This window comes from Amblyomma mixtum, chromosome 2, assembly GCF_055824585.1.
Source record: "Amblyomma mixtum isolate Tamu chromosome 2, ASM5582458v1, whole genome shotgun sequence".
NCBI classification, from domain to species: domain Eukaryota; kingdom Metazoa; phylum Arthropoda; class Arachnida; order Ixodida; family Ixodidae; genus Amblyomma; species Amblyomma mixtum.
The window spans coordinates 311,267,282-311,285,827 of NC_143013.1; the positions used below are offsets into that span (position 1 = coordinate 311,267,282).

At 49.2% G+C, this 18,546-nt stretch overlaps 2 protein-coding genes across 4 annotated transcripts in view; one reads left to right on the forward strand and one right to left on the reverse strand.

Annotated features, from left to right (window-relative positions):
* The window catches only part of LOC149364966 (phosphatidylinositol 4,5-bisphosphate 3-kinase catalytic subunit alpha isoform-like), a 37,222-nt gene extending 36,721 nt beyond the window's left edge, over positions 1-501 (forward strand). For all 3 annotated transcript variants that reach the window (XM_089574959.1, XM_089574958.1, XM_089574960.1), the window contains one exon: positions 162-501. In XM_089574959.1, the coding sequence (XP_089431085.1) occupies positions 162-278 (117 nt within the window). In that variant the 3' untranslated portion in view covers positions 279-501. The remainder of the gene's footprint in view (positions 1-161) is intronic.
* Positions 502-2,938: 2,437 nt separating this feature from the next.
* On the reverse strand, positions 2,939-8,491 carry LOC149364968 (uncharacterized). Its single transcript, XM_089574957.1, has one exon. The coding sequence runs from the start codon at positions 8,390-8,392 to the stop codon at positions 4,454-4,456; it is 3,939 nt and encodes a 1,312-aa protein (XP_089431083.1). The 5' UTR covers positions 8,393-8,491; the 3' UTR covers positions 2,939-4,453.
* Between the last annotated feature and the right edge of the window lie 10,055 nt (positions 8,492-18,546).

Below are 18,546 nucleotides of genomic sequence, written 5' to 3' on the forward strand. Positions count from 1 at the left end.
ACAGTCTTATGGGACCCGAATAATCATTTTCGTTTTTGACCTGGTTAGTGACCCAATCTTCATGTTAACACTGTTGTTGAAACAGTTCTGTAGTGTGTATTTCAAGGGCTCTGAACACTTGACTTATCATTCTTGCTTTTTCTTTTTTTTTTTCCCCTCAGGTTGAGAAGTCTGAGGAGCAAGCTCTGGAGTACTTTCAGAACCAGTTCTTTGAAGCCTACGGTGGTGCATGGACGACAAAAGTGGACTGGTTCTTCCACAGCGTGAAACACTTTTAAGCAGCAGTGACTGTTGTGCTACTGTGTGACGCGACTAGTGTGCGGGACGTCCTCACAGTGACTGAAAAGAGGAAAGACGTGAAAGTGAATCCCAGTGCTTTTATTGCATCTTGCTTCTGTGCACTTTTTGTTTGTTATTTTTTTGTTCACAGCTAGCAAAGTAGCATGCATGGAGCTTGGTCTTTGCTGAGGAAAAATGATAAAATTCCTTTTTCCAGCCCTACTTCACTGTGTTTTGTATTGATTCTTTGATGAAAGATGAGCTCATGGAATGCTTACTGTTGCACATGCTATAAGTAGGCATGCTGGCTAGCAGCTAAGCATTGTTGTGGCATCGCAGAATAGATTGTACACCTGGATAGGCCCTGTAACATTTGTTAAAGCTGTCATTTCCATGCGCCTTCTTAGCGCCAGTGTAGTGCATGCAACAGACAGTCTCGATAATCAGCCATTTGTACATCACTGTGCTCAGTTCCTTTCTGTTTTTGCAGTGAACTGCAAATGCAGAATATTCTCTTTTAAGAAAAACTGGTGGCCTTTTACCTAAATTTAACAGCCCGGCAGAGCAGGATGATCGAACTATGAGAATTCAGTGGTGCGCGAAGGGTGTTTCACGGCTTGTTTAAAATTTATGTACTTTTGCACATATTTCACATCATGATTCCTGTGATTCCTAACGTGAAAATAGTGGGAGAGTGGCACAATCTAGACACAGCTTAACTATTAATCACAGCCAAGGCTTGTCTGTTCCTATCTGGCATCTGCAAGTCATGTGCTAGCAGTATTTGTGGAGTTTGTGGCAATAAATTCCCCTTCCTTGCAGTGAAAGGGTATTCAAGTAAAATATGTCAGGCTTATCTCAGTCGTCTTCAATGCTCTACATGCAAGACAACATTACGAGCATCGTTAAATTCTAGTTGTGAGTCAGGACTTGTGCCAAAAAGCATTTCACGCTCTGTAATGCAATGCACTGAGAGACCTGCAAGAGGGTGTAATGCTTAGCTAGTTGTTAAATAATGCATTGGAAAATGAACAGTGCAGCAAGGTTGAGACAAGAACAAGAAGGGTACAGGCAGAGGACTGACAACTGAGAATTCGAGAGAAACAATAGTAGCATTAAAGTGCAGTGCCTTTTCTTTAGTTGGTTTGTTCCTTCACCTCCAGTCCTCTTTCCTATTAATTGCTTGGTAGCAGCTAATATTCGTACCATTGAATCAGCGCTGCGTCTTCCTGTCCTTGTTGTGGTGCTCATTTCTTGATGCACGGAGGAAATTTGCTCAGAGTGAGACAGAGGAGGTAATATCAACCTCAAGGCAATGCACAGGCTGGAAAAACTCTCTTCCCTTTCCCCTCCCTTCAAAGCTGCTGATTGTTTGCAGTGCTTTCACTCTAGTATGTCTGGTGGTATGTAGGGCAGTACTGGAAGAGGCCCTCATGCTGTATATGAAAAACTCGCTGCGCTTTGCCAGTTATGTCGTCACGCTGTGTTCTTTCTAGCCATCCTTTCTGCCCATGCAGTATAGAGTGCGCATCCCTCTAGCTCTTGTGCTGGGGGCAGAAAAAAGGCCAACAGAAAAAAAAAACACTCTTTTTCAGTAACAGAACAAAGCACTAAACCAATTGGCCAGCTAGCACTTTCAAGAACAAGCCAAATGAAAGTGACAGAGTGAAAGCACTGCAAACAATCAGCAGCTTTGAAGGGAGGGGAAAGGGAAGAGAGTTTTTCCAGCCTGTGGTGGGTGTTCAGGGACCAGTACGCTCATGGCTCACTGGCAAAAAGTAGGGATGCCTCATGCATGTAGCGTAACATAGGCTCGGTTTCTTGGACATGAAGTACCCAACTGCTTCAGTGTATTTTGCCCTTTGTTGTTCATGGCTTAGATATCAAGTAACAACTGTGCTGCAAGTGCTTGGGTAGAATGAACAGAAACCTTCAGTTCACAGTTGGTTGACATGCTCCAGGTGTCGGTGTCAGTAGGCAAGCTCAAGGTGAACTAAACCAATTGGCCAGCTAGCACTTTCGAGAACATGCCAAATGAAAGTGACCGTTGTGTGTTTATTTTTTTAGCTGTTTGCAAATTTTCATGCAACAATATTGCTTTTGAAGCAAAAGCAGCTCTAGCATCACTGTGTTGGGGATGCCTTTAGGCATGTTCAACACTGTGCACAACACTGGCAGCAGTTTGAAGTAAGGAGCATGTTTGTATCGGATATGCAACATTACCATAAGCCAGCACCGGTATTTAGGAAGGACGTGTACCAACACATTGCAGCAGGTCAAGAGAAGACAGGCTACTTTGGAAGCTACTTTAAAAAACTAATTACCACGGCAACTTGGCAGTGTAATCCTACGAGACTTGAATGCGAAGATGCTGCCTTTTTCAAAAATATAAAACTTAAGGAAATGTGCACTGCGGTGGCTCAGTGGTTATGGCACTCTGCTGAGTCGCTTTGGGACATTAAACCCCTATAAACCTAAACCAAAAGCAACAAAGAACTTGATCATAATATCAGAATCCATTTCCTGCCCTTTAACCTTACAACTACGCACCTCAACAGCTAAACAATCAATCACATTACTGCTGTCACACTTGCCAACACTATCTTTCAAGAGGTGAAACAGAACACAGAGTGTTCTAAGTGAACACACCAGAAAATGATTTGCCAGAGCTGGCTTGAAAACCAATATGGTTTATTTCGAGCAGGCATTTTTTTGTTTTGTTTTTCATTGTACAATGATGCAGTCACACATTTCCTTTGTATATTACAAAAATTACACAGCAGTGTACACACACCAGGTTTTAAGGCACTCGCTGATACAGTATGTACAGAGGGGTGTATTGCATTCAACGGTGGCACGCCACTTTTTTTTCGTCTTCTTTTCACTTTCCACAGGACATGCACGCAGAGTGAGACAGTCACAAGACAAACATGCCAGACAAGTGGTAGGAGGAGACACTGCCTATGAGGGACATTAGTCAGGAGTGGTTTCGTACAAAGGAGTAGAGAGTACAACAATTTTCTCAGTGGTGAACACGAGTGCGCTTCAAAGCAAAAACAAAACTAGAAAACAGATGCTCTTCAACCAAAATTCGCTCCGCGAAAATGCACAGATGCGTGTCCCCTTTGTCGGGCTAAAATGACTGCAGACAAAGCAGTCGCTCTTGCTGTCAAAATGAGCAGGCAACTTTTGCATCAAAATAAAACGCAGAGAAAGGCAGCTTATCCTTTCTTCTCATGGGTGTATAAAAAGTTACAGCCTCCAAAATGAGTTACAGAAAATTAAGCAACTAAACAAAACCGAAAGTGTGGTGCTGGCATTAATGTTCTGCACTCTTGTCCGGCTACTCGCTAATAAAGAAGCTGCGAAATTGACTCTGGATTTCACTCACACCCATACAGTCTGCATCGTCGTGAAGAAAGAAAACGAAACTTTGTCTGCACACTGAGCACCTTGCAAGAGGCATTGCGCATAAGAGGAAAAAAACAACGGTGCAATTCTTACTTATTCAAATAGAGCAAAGAGAGATGTCACTGACTTCTCAGTCGTAACTCTTTCCATTTTCCTTGAGGCAAAATACAGCAACATCTCTTAAGCAGTGTTGTGGAGTTGCGTAACGAATCTGGGGCAGGAAAAGTATATGCGAAGCACTGCCAACCTCTCCGACGAGAGCACGTGGCAACTAATTTAAGTATGAGCAGAAACAAAGCAGTGTGGAAAAACGAGACCATATGCAATCAAACTATAGCACTGCAGCCTACAAGTTCAAGCACTGCATCTGAAATCAGTGGTAATGACAAGTATTTGTGACATAAAAACCAGCTTCAACAGCGTTGAGGTGACTACAGCAGTGGCACAAATAAAACAATTCATACTAAATCTTTGAACTTGAGTGCTGATTACGGGCAACAGCAGCCTGAGCAAGAATTAGAAAAAGAAGCATGCCTTTAAAAAATGCTCACTCACAAGTCGTGCAGCCTAAAAAGAAAGCAGTGGGAAACAGGAGCAAAGCACAAGGTGGAGGTGCTACCGTTCTCGCACTCCTCTCTCTCGTTCTTTTTTTAATAAATAATTGAAAATGCCTCTTTGTATGTACACATACTCTTATTTCACTTTTTTTCTCCTTTATATGGCAAACTGTGAGTGCCTGTGTCGTACAAAGTCAAGCCACCTCTTATCCTTCGATTCGGTCGATTTCACCTGCGTTGAGCCGTGTGGGGTCTGCCTGCACTGTGAAGCCCAGCAGGGAGCTGTCCACTTTCTGCATCTTCTTCTTCTTCTTCTTGGAGCGTGCAGCAGTGAAGCCGTCGCTCTGGTTGGCGGCGGCCGTCCCCATCGCAGCAGATGATGTCATTGGCACCGTGAATGCTTCATCCGTCTTGAGAGAGGAGCCTGCCTTCTGGAACTGTTCCCGCTTCTGCAGAAACTGGCGCACAAAGTCTGTTGTGTCCTGGCTGTTGCCAAAGAAATTATGCACATACTCTTGCACTTCTGCCGGAGACTCGACGTCCTTGAGTATGGCCACCACTGTGGGAATGTCCAAGTATGATTGGATGCCGCCGAGCCGTTGCACGCACCACGCAGTCAGCTCATCGGTGGGAGCAGCCTTGGCATGCTCCTCGAATAACTTCATCACTTGCTCCTCGGCTTTCTTGCTCTGCTGGCTCTTTGAGCTGCGCCCGCCAGATGACGAAGGAGCGCCTCCCCCAAGTGATGGGAAGCTGGACCCAGGCTTTGCAGCTTGCTTGGGAGCAGTCTTTGTTGCAGCCGGTGCGCTGGTTGCTGCCTCGTCCCAGAACCCTCTGGAGGGATCTTCATCGGGAACTAGGTCTAGGTACTGGAAGCTGTTGTTGAACGACTTCAAAAGGCTGTTTGTGCTGCTTCCCCAGGCACCCGAAAGCTGCAGGATGCTGCTTTCCTGCTGCCTCAGTATCTGCTGCTGCTGCCGTTGCTGTTGCTGGGCTTTCTTCATCTTGTCGGCTCGCTCAGCCTCCTCTTGCTGGATCTCTGACAAGGACTTCACAGCCCCAGGGGGAGGAGCCTGGGCTCGTGATGCCCACGTGAGGGTCGCCTTTTGCTGCTGCTGTTGCTGCTGCTGCAACAAGGCCTGCTGCATAGCTTGCTGCTGCTTTCGCTGCTGTTGAAGCCGCTCGGCCGCCATGTTTCTCTCTTTCTCCTCCTGCACCCGCTGAATCTCAGCGAGCGAAAGAGCAGACGATGATGCTGGCTGGCTGGCTTTCCCACCCCAGACAGGACCCTGTGGCTTCTCTGGCTTGGGCAGCTCCACTTTCTGCTGCTTGGGAGGCTGCTTGAGTGCCATAAACTCATCGGCATCGATAACGGATACCTTGCTGGGGCTCTTCTTCACAGGTGGAACTGTTGGGGCTGCAGCCACAGTAGCTGCCTGAGTACTAGTAGCAGCAGCAGCAGAGGCAGCGGCGGCAAATGCTGCCTGTTTCACTGCTTTATCTTGCCGTTTCTTTTCCTCGGCCACTTTCCAAGCTTCCTCTGCTTTCCTCTCTTCTTCCTTTCGTTTTTCCACCTCCATTGCCCGTTTCCTCTCCTCTTCTATCCTCTGCTGCCGCATCAACTCTTCTTCAAGTTGTCGTTCTTCCTCTTTCCGCTTCTCCTCTTCAAGCTTTCTCTTCTGTTCCTCATACTTTCTCTTCTGCTCCTCAGCCTTTCTTTTCTGTTCCTCCAGTTTCCTCTGCTTTTCTTCCTCTTCTTGCCTTTTGCGCATTTCTTCCTCTTCCCTCTTGCGCCTCTCTTCCTCCTCCTTTCGCAATGCCTCCGCTTCTTGCTGCCGCCTCTTTTGCTCCTCCTCTTCCTTGCGCCGCTCTTCGAGGAGCCGTCGTTCCTCCAGCAACCGCCGCTCCTCCTCCAGTCGTGCCTGCTTCTGCAACTCTTGTGCTCGTCGCTCCTCTTCCTCCTTGGCCCTCATCTGCTCAGCCAAGAGAGACTGCGAGGCCAGCTGCTGCTGTTGCCACAGGGCCTCTATGACGTTTCTGCTGGGTGGTGCTGGCATAGCCAGGCCTGCAGACACTATGCTGGAGTCCGCATCCCAGACACTTGTTCCCCTCGACTCGGCTGTGGGAGTTGCAGAAGCTGTGGTCACTGGCTGGGGTGGCCAGCCTGCTTCAGTCTGAGGCTCTTTCATGAGTGATGGTGGCAGTCCAAACAAAGGAGGTGGTCCCATGGAGCTCAACAGGTTCATGATGGGTGTCTGGTCACCAAAGCCTGCAGGCCGGGACATGGAGTGGCTGGCCATGTAGTAATGCAAGCAGATGCGGTTCTGGTCCATGGGAGAGAGGTTAGCAAATGCTTCATTTGTCTTCAAGCTGTTCTGTATCTGCTGCATGGCGGCTACTCTGTAGACTTCCTGCATGTAGTGTTGCTGAAGTGCATAATTCATTTGGCCAGGAGGCAAGTTAGGCAGCCCTGGGTGGGGGAGACCTCCAAGGCCCATACCAGAAGGCACGCCCAGTTCTGCACCATGTGGAACATTAAGTGGTGGTGGCTGTTGGGTGGCAGCAAAAGGTACAACACTCCAGCGTTTGATCAATGTTCCTAGCTTAGAAAACGCAGCATCACAGACCCTCTTGACCATCAAGTCCATGGTGAAATAGCCAGCCTGAAACCATTCCATCATTTCAGCGGATGAGAAAGGGCCTTGAATGTCACCTTGAGGATCTTTATACAACCACTTGTACAAGTGCTCTGGCAGATTCTGTTCCCCAGCTACCGACTGTGAGACAAATTTTTTTTCTTCTTCTGCGGTCCATTCTGCCATCATGTTTTCTGCTGCCTTTGCAAGGTGTGCAAAACTGTCATCCTTGGGTGAAGTGGAAACAACCTTGGATGCATCTTCTTCAGTGCTCTTCATTTCCGATGGTGCTGCTGTGTGCAATGCTGGAGCTGGAGGGATTGGTTTGGGTGGACTTCTAGGTGGCGAGCTCTCGGTTTTTTGGGGCGGAGATGGCACAGGCACAGGGGAAGGCGGCGACTTGGGCTTCTCAGGCGGCGGTGGCGACGGCGGCTCGGTGGCTTGACTGAGGCTTAGCTGTTCTTGCGACTGCTTTTGTTCTCTCCTGGGAAGCGGTCGCGTTTCTGTCTGCTCCGGAGAACCGGGCAGCATGTCGCTGTCCCACGTTTCTTCCTCGCTGTCTTTAGTGTCAAGAAAAGCGCCCTTGGCGTCAAAGTAGCCCACCTTCTCCGTGTCGCCGTGGTCCTGGATCCACTCAGGCAGCTGCTCGGCGTGACCGCCACCGCCGCCGCCGTGCTCCTCGAGCCAGTGGCGCCCGAGGTCCTTCTTGAGGGGTCCATTGGCGACCGCGGCGGGCGACGGCTCGTCGTCGCCGTCGCCCTTGCTGTGATTCCGCCACGACTTCCACTTCTCGGCCTGATGCGCCCGGCCGCTGCGCCAGTTGTCGTCGTCCTCAGCGTGGCTCCCCGAGGACGCGGCACGCCAGTTGTCGCTGGCTCTGGCGCTTGCCGCCGTGCCCGCAGCAGAGCCGCCGCCTCCACTGCCGGCCGGTGCGTTCTCCTTCCTGAAGGAGTCCCCATCATAGCTGGTCCTGCCCGCAAACGGCCGGTCGGGTTTCTTTTCTCGCTCGTCCCAGCGCTGGTCTCGCTCGCTGAGGCTGTGGCTGCGCTCGAAGGGCCTCGGGCGAATGAAGGCGCCGAACTGGCCTTCGTCCTCGCCGATACCTCTCTGGTAGCCGCTGCCACGACCTCGGCCGCGACCCCGGTCGACGGAGCCTCCCCGGGCGCCCCGACCGGGACCCGCACCAGGCACTGCGCCTTTGCCCACCGTTAGCCGAAGCACTGCGTCACTGTTCACAGATCGCGCCCAAACGCGCTGCTCTTCTTCTGTCATGGTGACCAGAGCCAGAGGCGGCTGCGTGTTCTCCACGGCCAGCTGCTGGAATTCCCGAAGCGAATCCGGCATGGGCACGTTTTGATCAAACATCGCCAGCATCTCTTCCCTGCCGTATCGGTAGTTTGCAAGCTTGTACTTTGTTACTCCGGTCGCTGGGGCCGGAGCCGCCACCCCATTCGTTTGCGTTAGTGCGCGGATCCATTCGGGACCAAACTTCAGCGCCGTTTCTTCCATCTCAAAGTGCTCAGAGCTCGGGTTTCGCGCTGGGGAAGTAAATTTAAACCCTGACACGACAGCAAGGATCAAAATGGCCGACAACTTTAATACGGGACCAGACAGAGAAACGCAAAGTCTCGAAAAACGCTTACCGCTGTACAGGTGGCGCTAGTAACAAGCGAGAATTTCGCATTTGGCTGCGGCGTTTGATTGATGGCGCTTAAAACGCAGCTGATTTGTTTTTAAACACAAAAAAAGAATTACAAAATAAATATTGCCAACTTACTTTAAATAGAAAGCTTTAAAAATGCGTGATGTGCACTATGTTTTTTAGCACCTAACGGTAAAGATACGCGCCCTTTTTTTTTTTTTTTTGCAAGAGGTTTCTCTTTCTTCCTTATTTGACTCCATGCTCCTAAGGAACCTCTATAATTTTAAATTACTGAGGGACTTTACCTCCTCCATCCCTTCCATCGCAACACTCACAGCGCGGTTGAGTATTTTCCTCACCGATCACTGAGGCGCTTACTGCGCGTTGGGTTCCGTTCCGTTTCGTTTTATTTTTTTTTTTTCTTTTAGTACAGTTTGTGAAGTTGCTTGGAAGTATTTGGGCACAGTCGGAAGAGAGAGAGAAAGGGAGAGGGGGAGCAGCCTGCGCACCGCAGAAAATAAACCCGATACTGCGGTACTACGCGCGTAGAGAAGGGTAGTTTATTGAATGTTTACATATCGACAAGCAGTGATCCGACGCCTGTTTCCTTAAGTGTGAGTGCTTTTCCCACCTAAAGTCGCAAGTGCGGCGTGCTGCACGAGTTGGTGCCTTTTAAGAGGACTACCCTCTTTCCACGAATATGGAGACGCGGTGGTCTTTCATCAGTGGCACTCGCGATACTCATTCCAACTGCAGAAGCAATATGCCAGTTGCAATTCTAGATGGAGTGACATTTCCACTTCCAGTTCCAGCTGGAACTGTTCTAGCTGCTGGAGCAGTTCCAGCTGCTGGAGGCAAGAAATCCGGGTAGAACCATAAAGTTGTAGCAACGTCACTTTTTTGTTTTGGTCCAACATTAAAATAATAGAGACACCATCTTTTAAGGCGAAGCCTTTAATGTCTCATCGTTGTAAGCAGGAGTTGTCGACAGAAATGTCACGCTTTTCAATTGGTCGAAATTGTCGTGACGTCACAGCGCGCGAATTTCAAACGGTACTACAGTAACCATGCAACCGCTTCTGGGATGGCTGCCCCTTCCGCGTAGATTTTGATCTCAGGCGCTTTATTTTTCCTTTGACGCTTTGGGTGTAGGATGAGGACTTCAGATTTTTGGGGGGAACACGCGAGTCCCGCGGCTTGTGCCTCCTCTACTACTACATCTGCCGCTTGCTGTAGCGTATCTTGTATTGTGGCGATACTCCCCTTGGTGGTCCAAAGGGTGATATCGTCCGCGTACAAAGAGTGTTCTAGGTCTGGGATTTTTGCGAGTGCGTGTGCCATTTTGATGAGGGTTATATTGAATAAGAAGGGGGAGAGGACCGATTCTTAGGAATGCTGATACAGTCAAACCAAAAAAACGACACGTTAATTAAGAAACTGAGAAACACTGTCAACCAAATCTCCTTCCTCATCAGACGCATTGCGAATAGGCGAGGAGGAGTTAAAGAAGCCGAGATCAGGAGACTAATACAAGCCTTCGTTCTTAGCAGAGTCAACTACACTACACCATACGTCACCCTCACAGTAAGAGAAAGAGACGACCTGGATTCTCTAATTAGACAGTCCTACAAAATTGCGCTCAACCTCCCACCTCATACTCCAAATGAAAAACTATTACAGTTAGGAATTCATAACACCTTAGCGGAAATGATAGAAGCACACCTCACCGCACAATATGAAAGACTATCAGGCACTGAAACGGGACGTTTCATCCTAAAGAAAGCAGGAATACAATATGAAGGAATCCGTACACACACCTTGCCAATTCCAAGACACGTGCACGAACACTTAACAGTCCCTCTTCTGCCCAAAAACATGCATCCACACTACGATACGGACAGAAGAAAGGCTAGGGCACAAAAACTTCACGAAAGATTTTCAGTTCAGAAAGACACGGCGCACGTGGACGTGGCAGAACATGCGGACAGAGACGCCTTTTCTCTGGCAGTTGTCGATCATCGAGGTTCTCCCCTTGCATCGGCGACAATAGATAAAACAAAATTTCCGGAGGAGGCCGAAGAAGCTGCCATAGCTTTAGCCATTACCTCCACCACTGTCAAATACATCATAAGTGACTCCAAAACAGCAATTCGAAATTTTGCCAAAGGAAGGGCCCACTCAGCAGCCATCAAAATCTTACAAAAAATCTCCAATACCCGCCAGATAACATTGATCTGGGTCCCCGCCCATTCGGACCATCCTGGAAACGAGGCGGCGCACCAATTTGCCCGAGGATTCGTGGTTAACCGGGAGGTGCGCTACCCCGAGCTCAGGTCGGCCAAGGAGCGAATGACAACCTACAAAGAAATTACTACCCACTTCAAGAAAGAAAGACAGATCTTCCCAGAACCACATAAATCCCTCAGTAAAACTCAACAAGTCAGTTAGCGGCAGCTCCAAACAGACACTTTAATCCATACATGTACTCCATATGGTTCCCGGAGCAGTACAGCCCTGTCTGTTCCCTCTGTGGGCACCAAAAGGCAGACACACCGCACATCCTATAGACCTTTTTCAGTTTTAGCCTCGCTCCCAGCGCGCCGAACACTGACATGTTGCTTTCCTCCTCTCTGGCTGGTTCGGAAAGGCGGTGTCCGTGCGTTTTCTGCTGTTCTCCGTGTTTACTGTATGCGGTTTCTTAGCTGTAGTAGCCCGATTTGGGTGTATGTGCGATTAAAGCTGAAACGAGGTATTCGGGAAACCACTGCGCAGTCGTCTGCTGTTCAAACAACTACAGGAAGCGAAGGCGGCTTGAAGCGGAGCAGTGTGAAGGACACGGAGAGCCACGGCGGCAGTGCGGTTGCGGGCTATTTCAGCTACACATACCTTACACGCCAGCACCTACTGCTGATGTCGCTAAGATACGTGTCGTCTGTGACCCTTGCAAAATCAAAACATAAGTAATAATTCGGGGAAATGATACAGCAGCATTGCGGGTTACGTGAAACATTTCTGTTATAACTGCCGACACTGGCGACTGATTATTAACGACAACGGCACTGGAAACATAGCTATTTGACAGTACTCGAAAGCCATAATGAATTGCACAAATGCCACAGCTGTTTGCTTGCAGTAAATATCCGATAAACCAGCAGGACTTAAAAAACTGAAGGCCGCAGCTTGGACCTGTCCACCTTGCATCGTGACAGCTCATGCTTCGACCAAATACTATTTTCAACTGACGCCATAATACAAAGTGCCGATTGTTTAAAAAAAAATGTGCCTATTAGGGACGTGCAATCAGCAGGCACGCAGTGCCCACCCGACCACACGCACGCGCTTTCTCGCTCTTTCGGCATTAATCAGCAGCCGCACCCGATACGGACCAAGCTCATACGCCCCTCAAGAACTGTCACAGCAGGTGCACCAGTTTCGAGTGTATAACTTAAGATGCCTCTGTACTACATCTTTTTCCGAGTTTAGCGAAATGTCAGACGACGCGAAGCTCCAAATCCAGTTTCCTCTGCTCCTGCGACACTTTGCTTCGACGCGCGGCGCCGACGTATGCACTGGCGCTCCGAAGAGCGCTGCCACACACTCGCATGTTCACGCTAAGAGTGGACCACCCTGCATTTGCACGCTTCACCAGTTATTTTACCGTTAGTACGAAGTAATCAAGAAGCCGCCGCGGTGGCTGAGTGGCTATGGTGCTCGGCTGCTGGCCCGAAAGACGCGGGTTCGATCCCGGCCGCGGCGGCTGAATTTCTTTGGAGGAGAAATTCGAGGCCCGTGTACTGTGCGATGTCAGTGCACGTTAAAGAACCCCAGGTGGTCGAAATTTCCGGAGCCCTCTACTCCGGCGTCTCTCATAGCCCTAGTCGCTTTGGGACGTTAAACCCCATAAACCAACCAACCAACCAACCGAAGTAATCAAGAAATTTATGCAAAGCCAAATGCCGCAACAGAATTATGTGCGCTTATGCGCTCCAGCGGTGCCTTCTCCATGTAGCACTACAGAAAGTACCAGTTTTTAGGACAGTGCAGAGGAAAAAGGTAGTGAAAGACGCGGTTGAACGCAGATTCGATCTGTTCGTGTCACCGGCGCAACAGAGCAGACCGCTTGAGTGCTTGATAGCAACACTGCTGTTAGCTCGGAACGGAGCGGTTTTTCTTTCATAATTATAACTACAACATAGAAGCGCTCAGCAAGTTTCGTCCTCGAATTGATAAATGTCTCCATTATAGATACCAGAAAGCCGTTAAATGAATTGCATGCGCACACTTGCGTAGAAGCGCACCTCCAATGTCGACTTTCGGCACAACTTGCACGGAAACATCCGCGTCGCCGCTCGCCGAAACACGGACCATTTTGTTCACAGTTGCTCAGTGCATACAGTGCAACACTTTGCAGGTCAAAATCATGCAAAAATCAACATTCGGATAAGGCTGAACAGCGCGGCGATTACTCGCTGCCTGTACTGCAGCGGCGGCCACCCAAGCCAACATGGCGGAGAAATCGGCCAGACGCAAGACGGCGCTGCTGTCGAAAGATGGCCGCGCGCACCTGAAAAAGGTCTATACTCATGTACTCAAGACAAGCCATCGCACAGTCTGCAGCTCTCTACCCAATCTCAGTGGGAGGCCGCGCTGCTCAGCTCGAACCCGGAGGTTCAACTTCGAGCCACAGAGCGAGCCGAAGAGGTCGCCGAACGACATCGTCGGTCGGCCACCTGGCGTCCGGCCTAGAAGAGGAGCCCACCGCGGGGAGGGGAACAATACCCCAATACGCGCCTAAGACCTCTTCTTTAATAAAGTTTACCTCCTCCTCCTAACCATGCAACCAATTAAAGGGATGGTATAGTGATGCTTCAAGTAAGTGCGACTAAGTTTAGCTAATTGCTTACTTAACCAATTAACTAAATTAACCTTTCTAGTCAGACCAGATAAATAAATAAATCCGAGCAGGAAATTGGTCGAGTTGGGGAATCGAACCAGTGTCTCCGGAGTGCGAGACGAGCACGCTAACGACTCCGCCATGTTAGCTCGCTGGTTTGAATGAACAAAGACGCGTTTAGTGAATACGGTGTCTTCCTTCACTCCCATTTTCCTCCTTTCCCGTTACGACGAGGTTCCGGTGTCCACCGAGGTATGCGAGACAGATACATTTCCTTTCCTCAAAAACCAAATTACCGCCGAGCAAGGCGTAGAGTTGAACGGGCGATGGCGTTCTGTGGACTCCCTGGCAGCGTTGCAAGACGCTGCCCCGTTCCACTCGAAGCTTAACATCTTAACCACACTTCAGTGACACAAGCAGGAACACCGTGCTTAAGGCTTTCGCCTCACCGCACTTTAGGTCAACAAAGTGCCCCCCTGAATTTTTTGGATGCATATAATTCTTTTTTTTTTTTTTAGTGCTGCACCTAAAATTGTATGCGTGAGTCACGACACGCAGTTTGCCTACGACAGCTGAATATTTTATAATTGAAATTTTTCTTGTTTCGTTTCGGTTTCAAACGCCGAACTACGGATGTGACGTCCTAGATGTGTTCAGGAGGCCACGTGAGGCCTGCGAAAACTACGATATAATCACTGCTTGTCCAGTTTTTGTCATTCCAACTCTCGAACCGGCTTGCGTAAAGGATTACGTGAATTAAAACGAAGAAAGCAGGGATCATATCACAGTTTTTCTATGCCTAACGTGACCCAAACACGTCTTGTACGTCGCTCGGAGCCCTCCACTATACCTCCATCATACGCCAACTCTTTCTAAACTATGTGAAAGCGCGAATTAAGGAAGGGACGACGGCAGAGACAGAGAGCCGACTTCCAACTGTTTATTCTGCTGAAGGTGGCACACGAAGCGGTAGCAGGAAAGAAAGAAAGAAATAAGAAAGAAAGAAAGAAAGAAAGAAAGAAAGAAAGAAAGAAAGAAAGAAAGAAAGAAAGAAAGAAAGAAAGAAAGAAAGAAAGAAAGATCATTAGCATGAATAACACAGGATACAGCACCGATGTCCTAATCACCATCCATCTTTTTTAAAAACCTTGACTGTTTTTTGGCCAATGTAAGTGATGGCATTTACCCCTCTCCTGCAGGAGCAATCTTAGCCGCCTCGATTATCACATACTGATCTTTGTGTCGAGCAACAATCCCACTTCTTTTGGACGCAGGCGCGCACAGCTCAGTACGACGACCCTCATATTCTTCACCACATTTACGGGAGTGCACGCTAAGCTGGCCCCGGTTATCGTCATTTATATTCTTGTTGTGCTCTTTTAGTCTGATGTTTATGCATCTGCCTGTCTGGTGTCCTCAAGACAGCGGCACGCTATATACGACACCCTCATCGCAGCCGACAAAACGATTATTGGTGTCGAATAGTGCACGGTGTTCTCACTTTGCTATTGCATGGGTTTGTTTTTTTTGTAAAGAATTGATAGTTTTAGCGGAGCCGAAAATACATCAACGTCTAAGCGTTTTCCAATCTTCTTTACATTGGGGGAAAACTGGTAGATATACGGAATAACAGCTAATTCTTTGCGTGCATTCTGACCTGTAAAATCTTTGAACTCAGATTGCCGGACTTGTTTCATTTCTTGCGACAAGCCCTAGGCACCAGAAACCACAATTGGTTCCCGCGTAGGACAGCCGTCTTTTTGGAAGTGAAAAACTATTTTGGAGCTTATGTTCGGAAGATTTTCTCAGATCATTTGGTGCCGCGGTGGCTCAGTGGTTATGGCGCTCGGCTGCTGACCGAAAAGACGCGGGTTCGATCTCGGCCGCGGCGGTCAAATTTCGATGGAGGCAAACTTCTAGAGGCCCGAGTACTGTGCGATGTCAGTGCACGTTAAAGAATCCCAGGTGGTCGAAATTTACGGTGTAATCGTGTTTTTCGGTGAATATTCTCACCAAGTCTCTGGTGTCGAGGTAACACATTAGCTCGGAGATCGCTGGATAATGAGTTCTGTAAAATCATTCGATACCTAATGTCGTTTTCATCGAATGACATTATATTTTCTCGAGTATCAGCAAAATAATGTCATTTTTAACGAACGTCATTCGATGGGAATGACATTAAATTTGCCATGTGGCAGGGGTATAAGGCGTCCCCCATATCCTGAGTCGCTCTGGGACGTTAAACCCTTATAACCCAATACCAAACCATCAGTTAAGAGTACTTAACAAGGCTTCGCTTCGCGAGCGTGGATTTGGCAGACACAGCAGGTGTTGGTTTGTAAAACTTTTATTTCCAACAGTTTGAAGGGCTTTAGGCCTCTTGCCTAAACGAGGGCCAGAAGGTCTTGGCTAATGGCGGCGGCTTCAGCCAGTTGGACGACCTTTGTCTGAGTCTCCGGATCGGAGCTGATTGGTCAAGCGACTTTATTTTTTTATGCGAAGCATACTACTTTAGCTACCACTTCAGCCCTTCACCGTGGTTATGCGCCTCCAAATCACGTGATACATGACGTCACACCACGTGACACGATGACGTCACGACAGTAGAGAAACGGGGGCCCACCTCGCGCCGTCGCTGTGGTTGTGCGCCTCCAAATCACGTGATACATGACGTCACACCACGTGACACGATGACGTCACGACAGTGGGGAAACGGAAAGGGCAGGGTCTCGCCAGAAACGGCTCGAATTCTGTCCGCAGCGAAAATTGATCGCAAGATCACCTTAATTTGGGTCCCAGCACACACATCCGTCCCCGGTAACGAGGCGGCCCACATGTTAGCCCGAGATCTCTACTTCCGGGTAACTGTAGAGCCAACCGACCCCCAGGGGATGGACAAACGTTTGCAAACATACGCGGAAATCGCCGTGCACTACAGGTTAGGCAGGCGTCTAATGCCACCACCAGATCCAAACTTAACCAATACAGAGGCCATCGCCTGGCGACGATTACAGGCTGGAAATTTCGTTAACCCTGTCTGGTTATTTCAAACCACGTTAGACGATAAAAAAGGTGACAAATGTAAGACCTGCGGAGCGAGGGGGACCCTCGATCACATATTTTGGCAATGCCCTGGATCCCCGGGTGCTGAGGACAATATTAAGAGTAGAGAAGCCTGGGAGGCCCTTCTGCGAAGCGAGGTCCCCGCCGACCAGAAACGAGCTGTCCGCCTGGCGGCTGAAGCCGCGAAGAGACAATGTATCTTCGCCAGTCTTTAGTCGCGGAGGTCCCGTCCCCCGTCCCCTAGGCCTGCGTGCCAGGGACGGGGAGTAGGGGGCCTCCTACATCGGTGGGAATAAAAGTTGTTATCAATCAATCAAACGGGGGCCCACCTCGCGCCGTCGCTGTGGTTGTGCGCCTCCACATCACGTGATACATGACGTCACACCACGTGATACGATGACGTCACGACAGTGGAGAAACGGGAGCTCACTTCGCGCCGTCGCTGTGGTTGTGCGCCTCCAAATCACGTGACACGATGATGCCACACCACATGACACGATGACGTCACGGCAGTGGAGAAACGGGGGCCCACCTCGCGCCGTCGCTGTGGTTGTGTGCCTCCAAATTACGCGACACGATGATGCTTCGCATTCTCCAGGCTTAACCAAGTTAAGCCTCAGCCATTTTTTTTTCCTCCAGGGGAGCAAGAGGGCATTCCCAAAGAATATGATTGAGATACGCTTTGTCGTTCCATAGCTTGCACTCATTTGAATATTGTCCCCGATAATAAAGACTACACATCACCTGGTTCGGGAATGAATGAGTTTGGAGACAGCGCCGAGAAGAGGACTGACTCTTTGTCAATGATTTATCAGCCGGAGGGGGGGGGGGGGGGCGTTACTTAGCTCTATTGAGTCTGTGATTGCTCGTGGTTCATAGCACCAACATTCGTGATCATTAAAAGCTTGTCTTGCCTCTTTCTCTTTTTTTTTCCTCTTTTATTCCCACCTTCTTCTTCTCTTCCCTGTCAGCGCGATTGAGGTGTCAACCTAAAGCGTGGCAGTTACTGCGGAGTTCCTTTCCTCAAAAACCACTAATTAATTAATGTGTTTTGAAGGGTCCGTGGTTGGCGTCCTGGCGCTCGGAACTGGCGTTTTGTACATTATGAAACTATTCCCCCCCCCCCCCTATTTCCGTAAAAAAAGAAGAAAAAATGGTCGCACTATGGGCTTCGTTTTATCTAATAGTATAATAATTTTGGAGCGAGAGTCTTCCGAGCCGACAAAGATTATTATTAGATTAGGGCTTTTTTTTTTTGGAAGAAAGGAAATTGCGCAGCAACTGTCTCACTTCTCGGCGTGGTGGTGGTGAAAAACTTTAATTAAAGAGAGCTTGAGGGTAAAAAAAAAAAAAAAAAACCCTGCTGCATGGTCGGTATCCTTAGTCCGGGACACCGCATGACGAGGCCCCGTCTCGCGCCCGCTTGACCAGAGCCCTTTGGGACTCCAGTGTGGAGCAGTTGAGGAGGGCAGTCTCCCATGCCTCTCGGGTGGGGGTGGGGGAGGGGGGAAGGTGAGGATTCTGAGTACATGCCCACACCATGTGAAAGATATCGCAGATCTCTCCACAGTGCGGGCAGCGCCCATCTGTGTTCGGATCGAAGTGTTTTGCTAGTGCAGGACAGAGAAGGGTTCCTGTCTGCAGGCGCCGCAGAGTTCGCTCCTCCGCCTTACTCAACCCCTTGGCAGGTGCCGGGTAGAGACGGTGGCTGTCGCAATAATAAATTAGGATTTCGCGGAACCGCAGAAGCGGTTTATGAGCTTCTGAGCCATGAGAGCTAGGATGAGGAGCCCGGTGTGTGAGCGCTCGGGCGGCCGCATCAGCGGCCTCATTGCCTCGTAGACCCTGGTGGCCAGGAGCCCAGATCACTTTTGTGCGAGTTGGATCGGCGAGAGCGCGTCTTAGAATTTGCGAGGCAAGAGGTGATATTTCGCCTGCAAGATAATGTTCACAGGCCCGGCGAGAGTCTGTGATAACCGTTTTCGATTTTGGATCGGCGGCAGCGAGAGCTATTGCGACCTCCTCCGCTAGTGTTGAATTTGGGGCCCGAAAATATAGCCCATC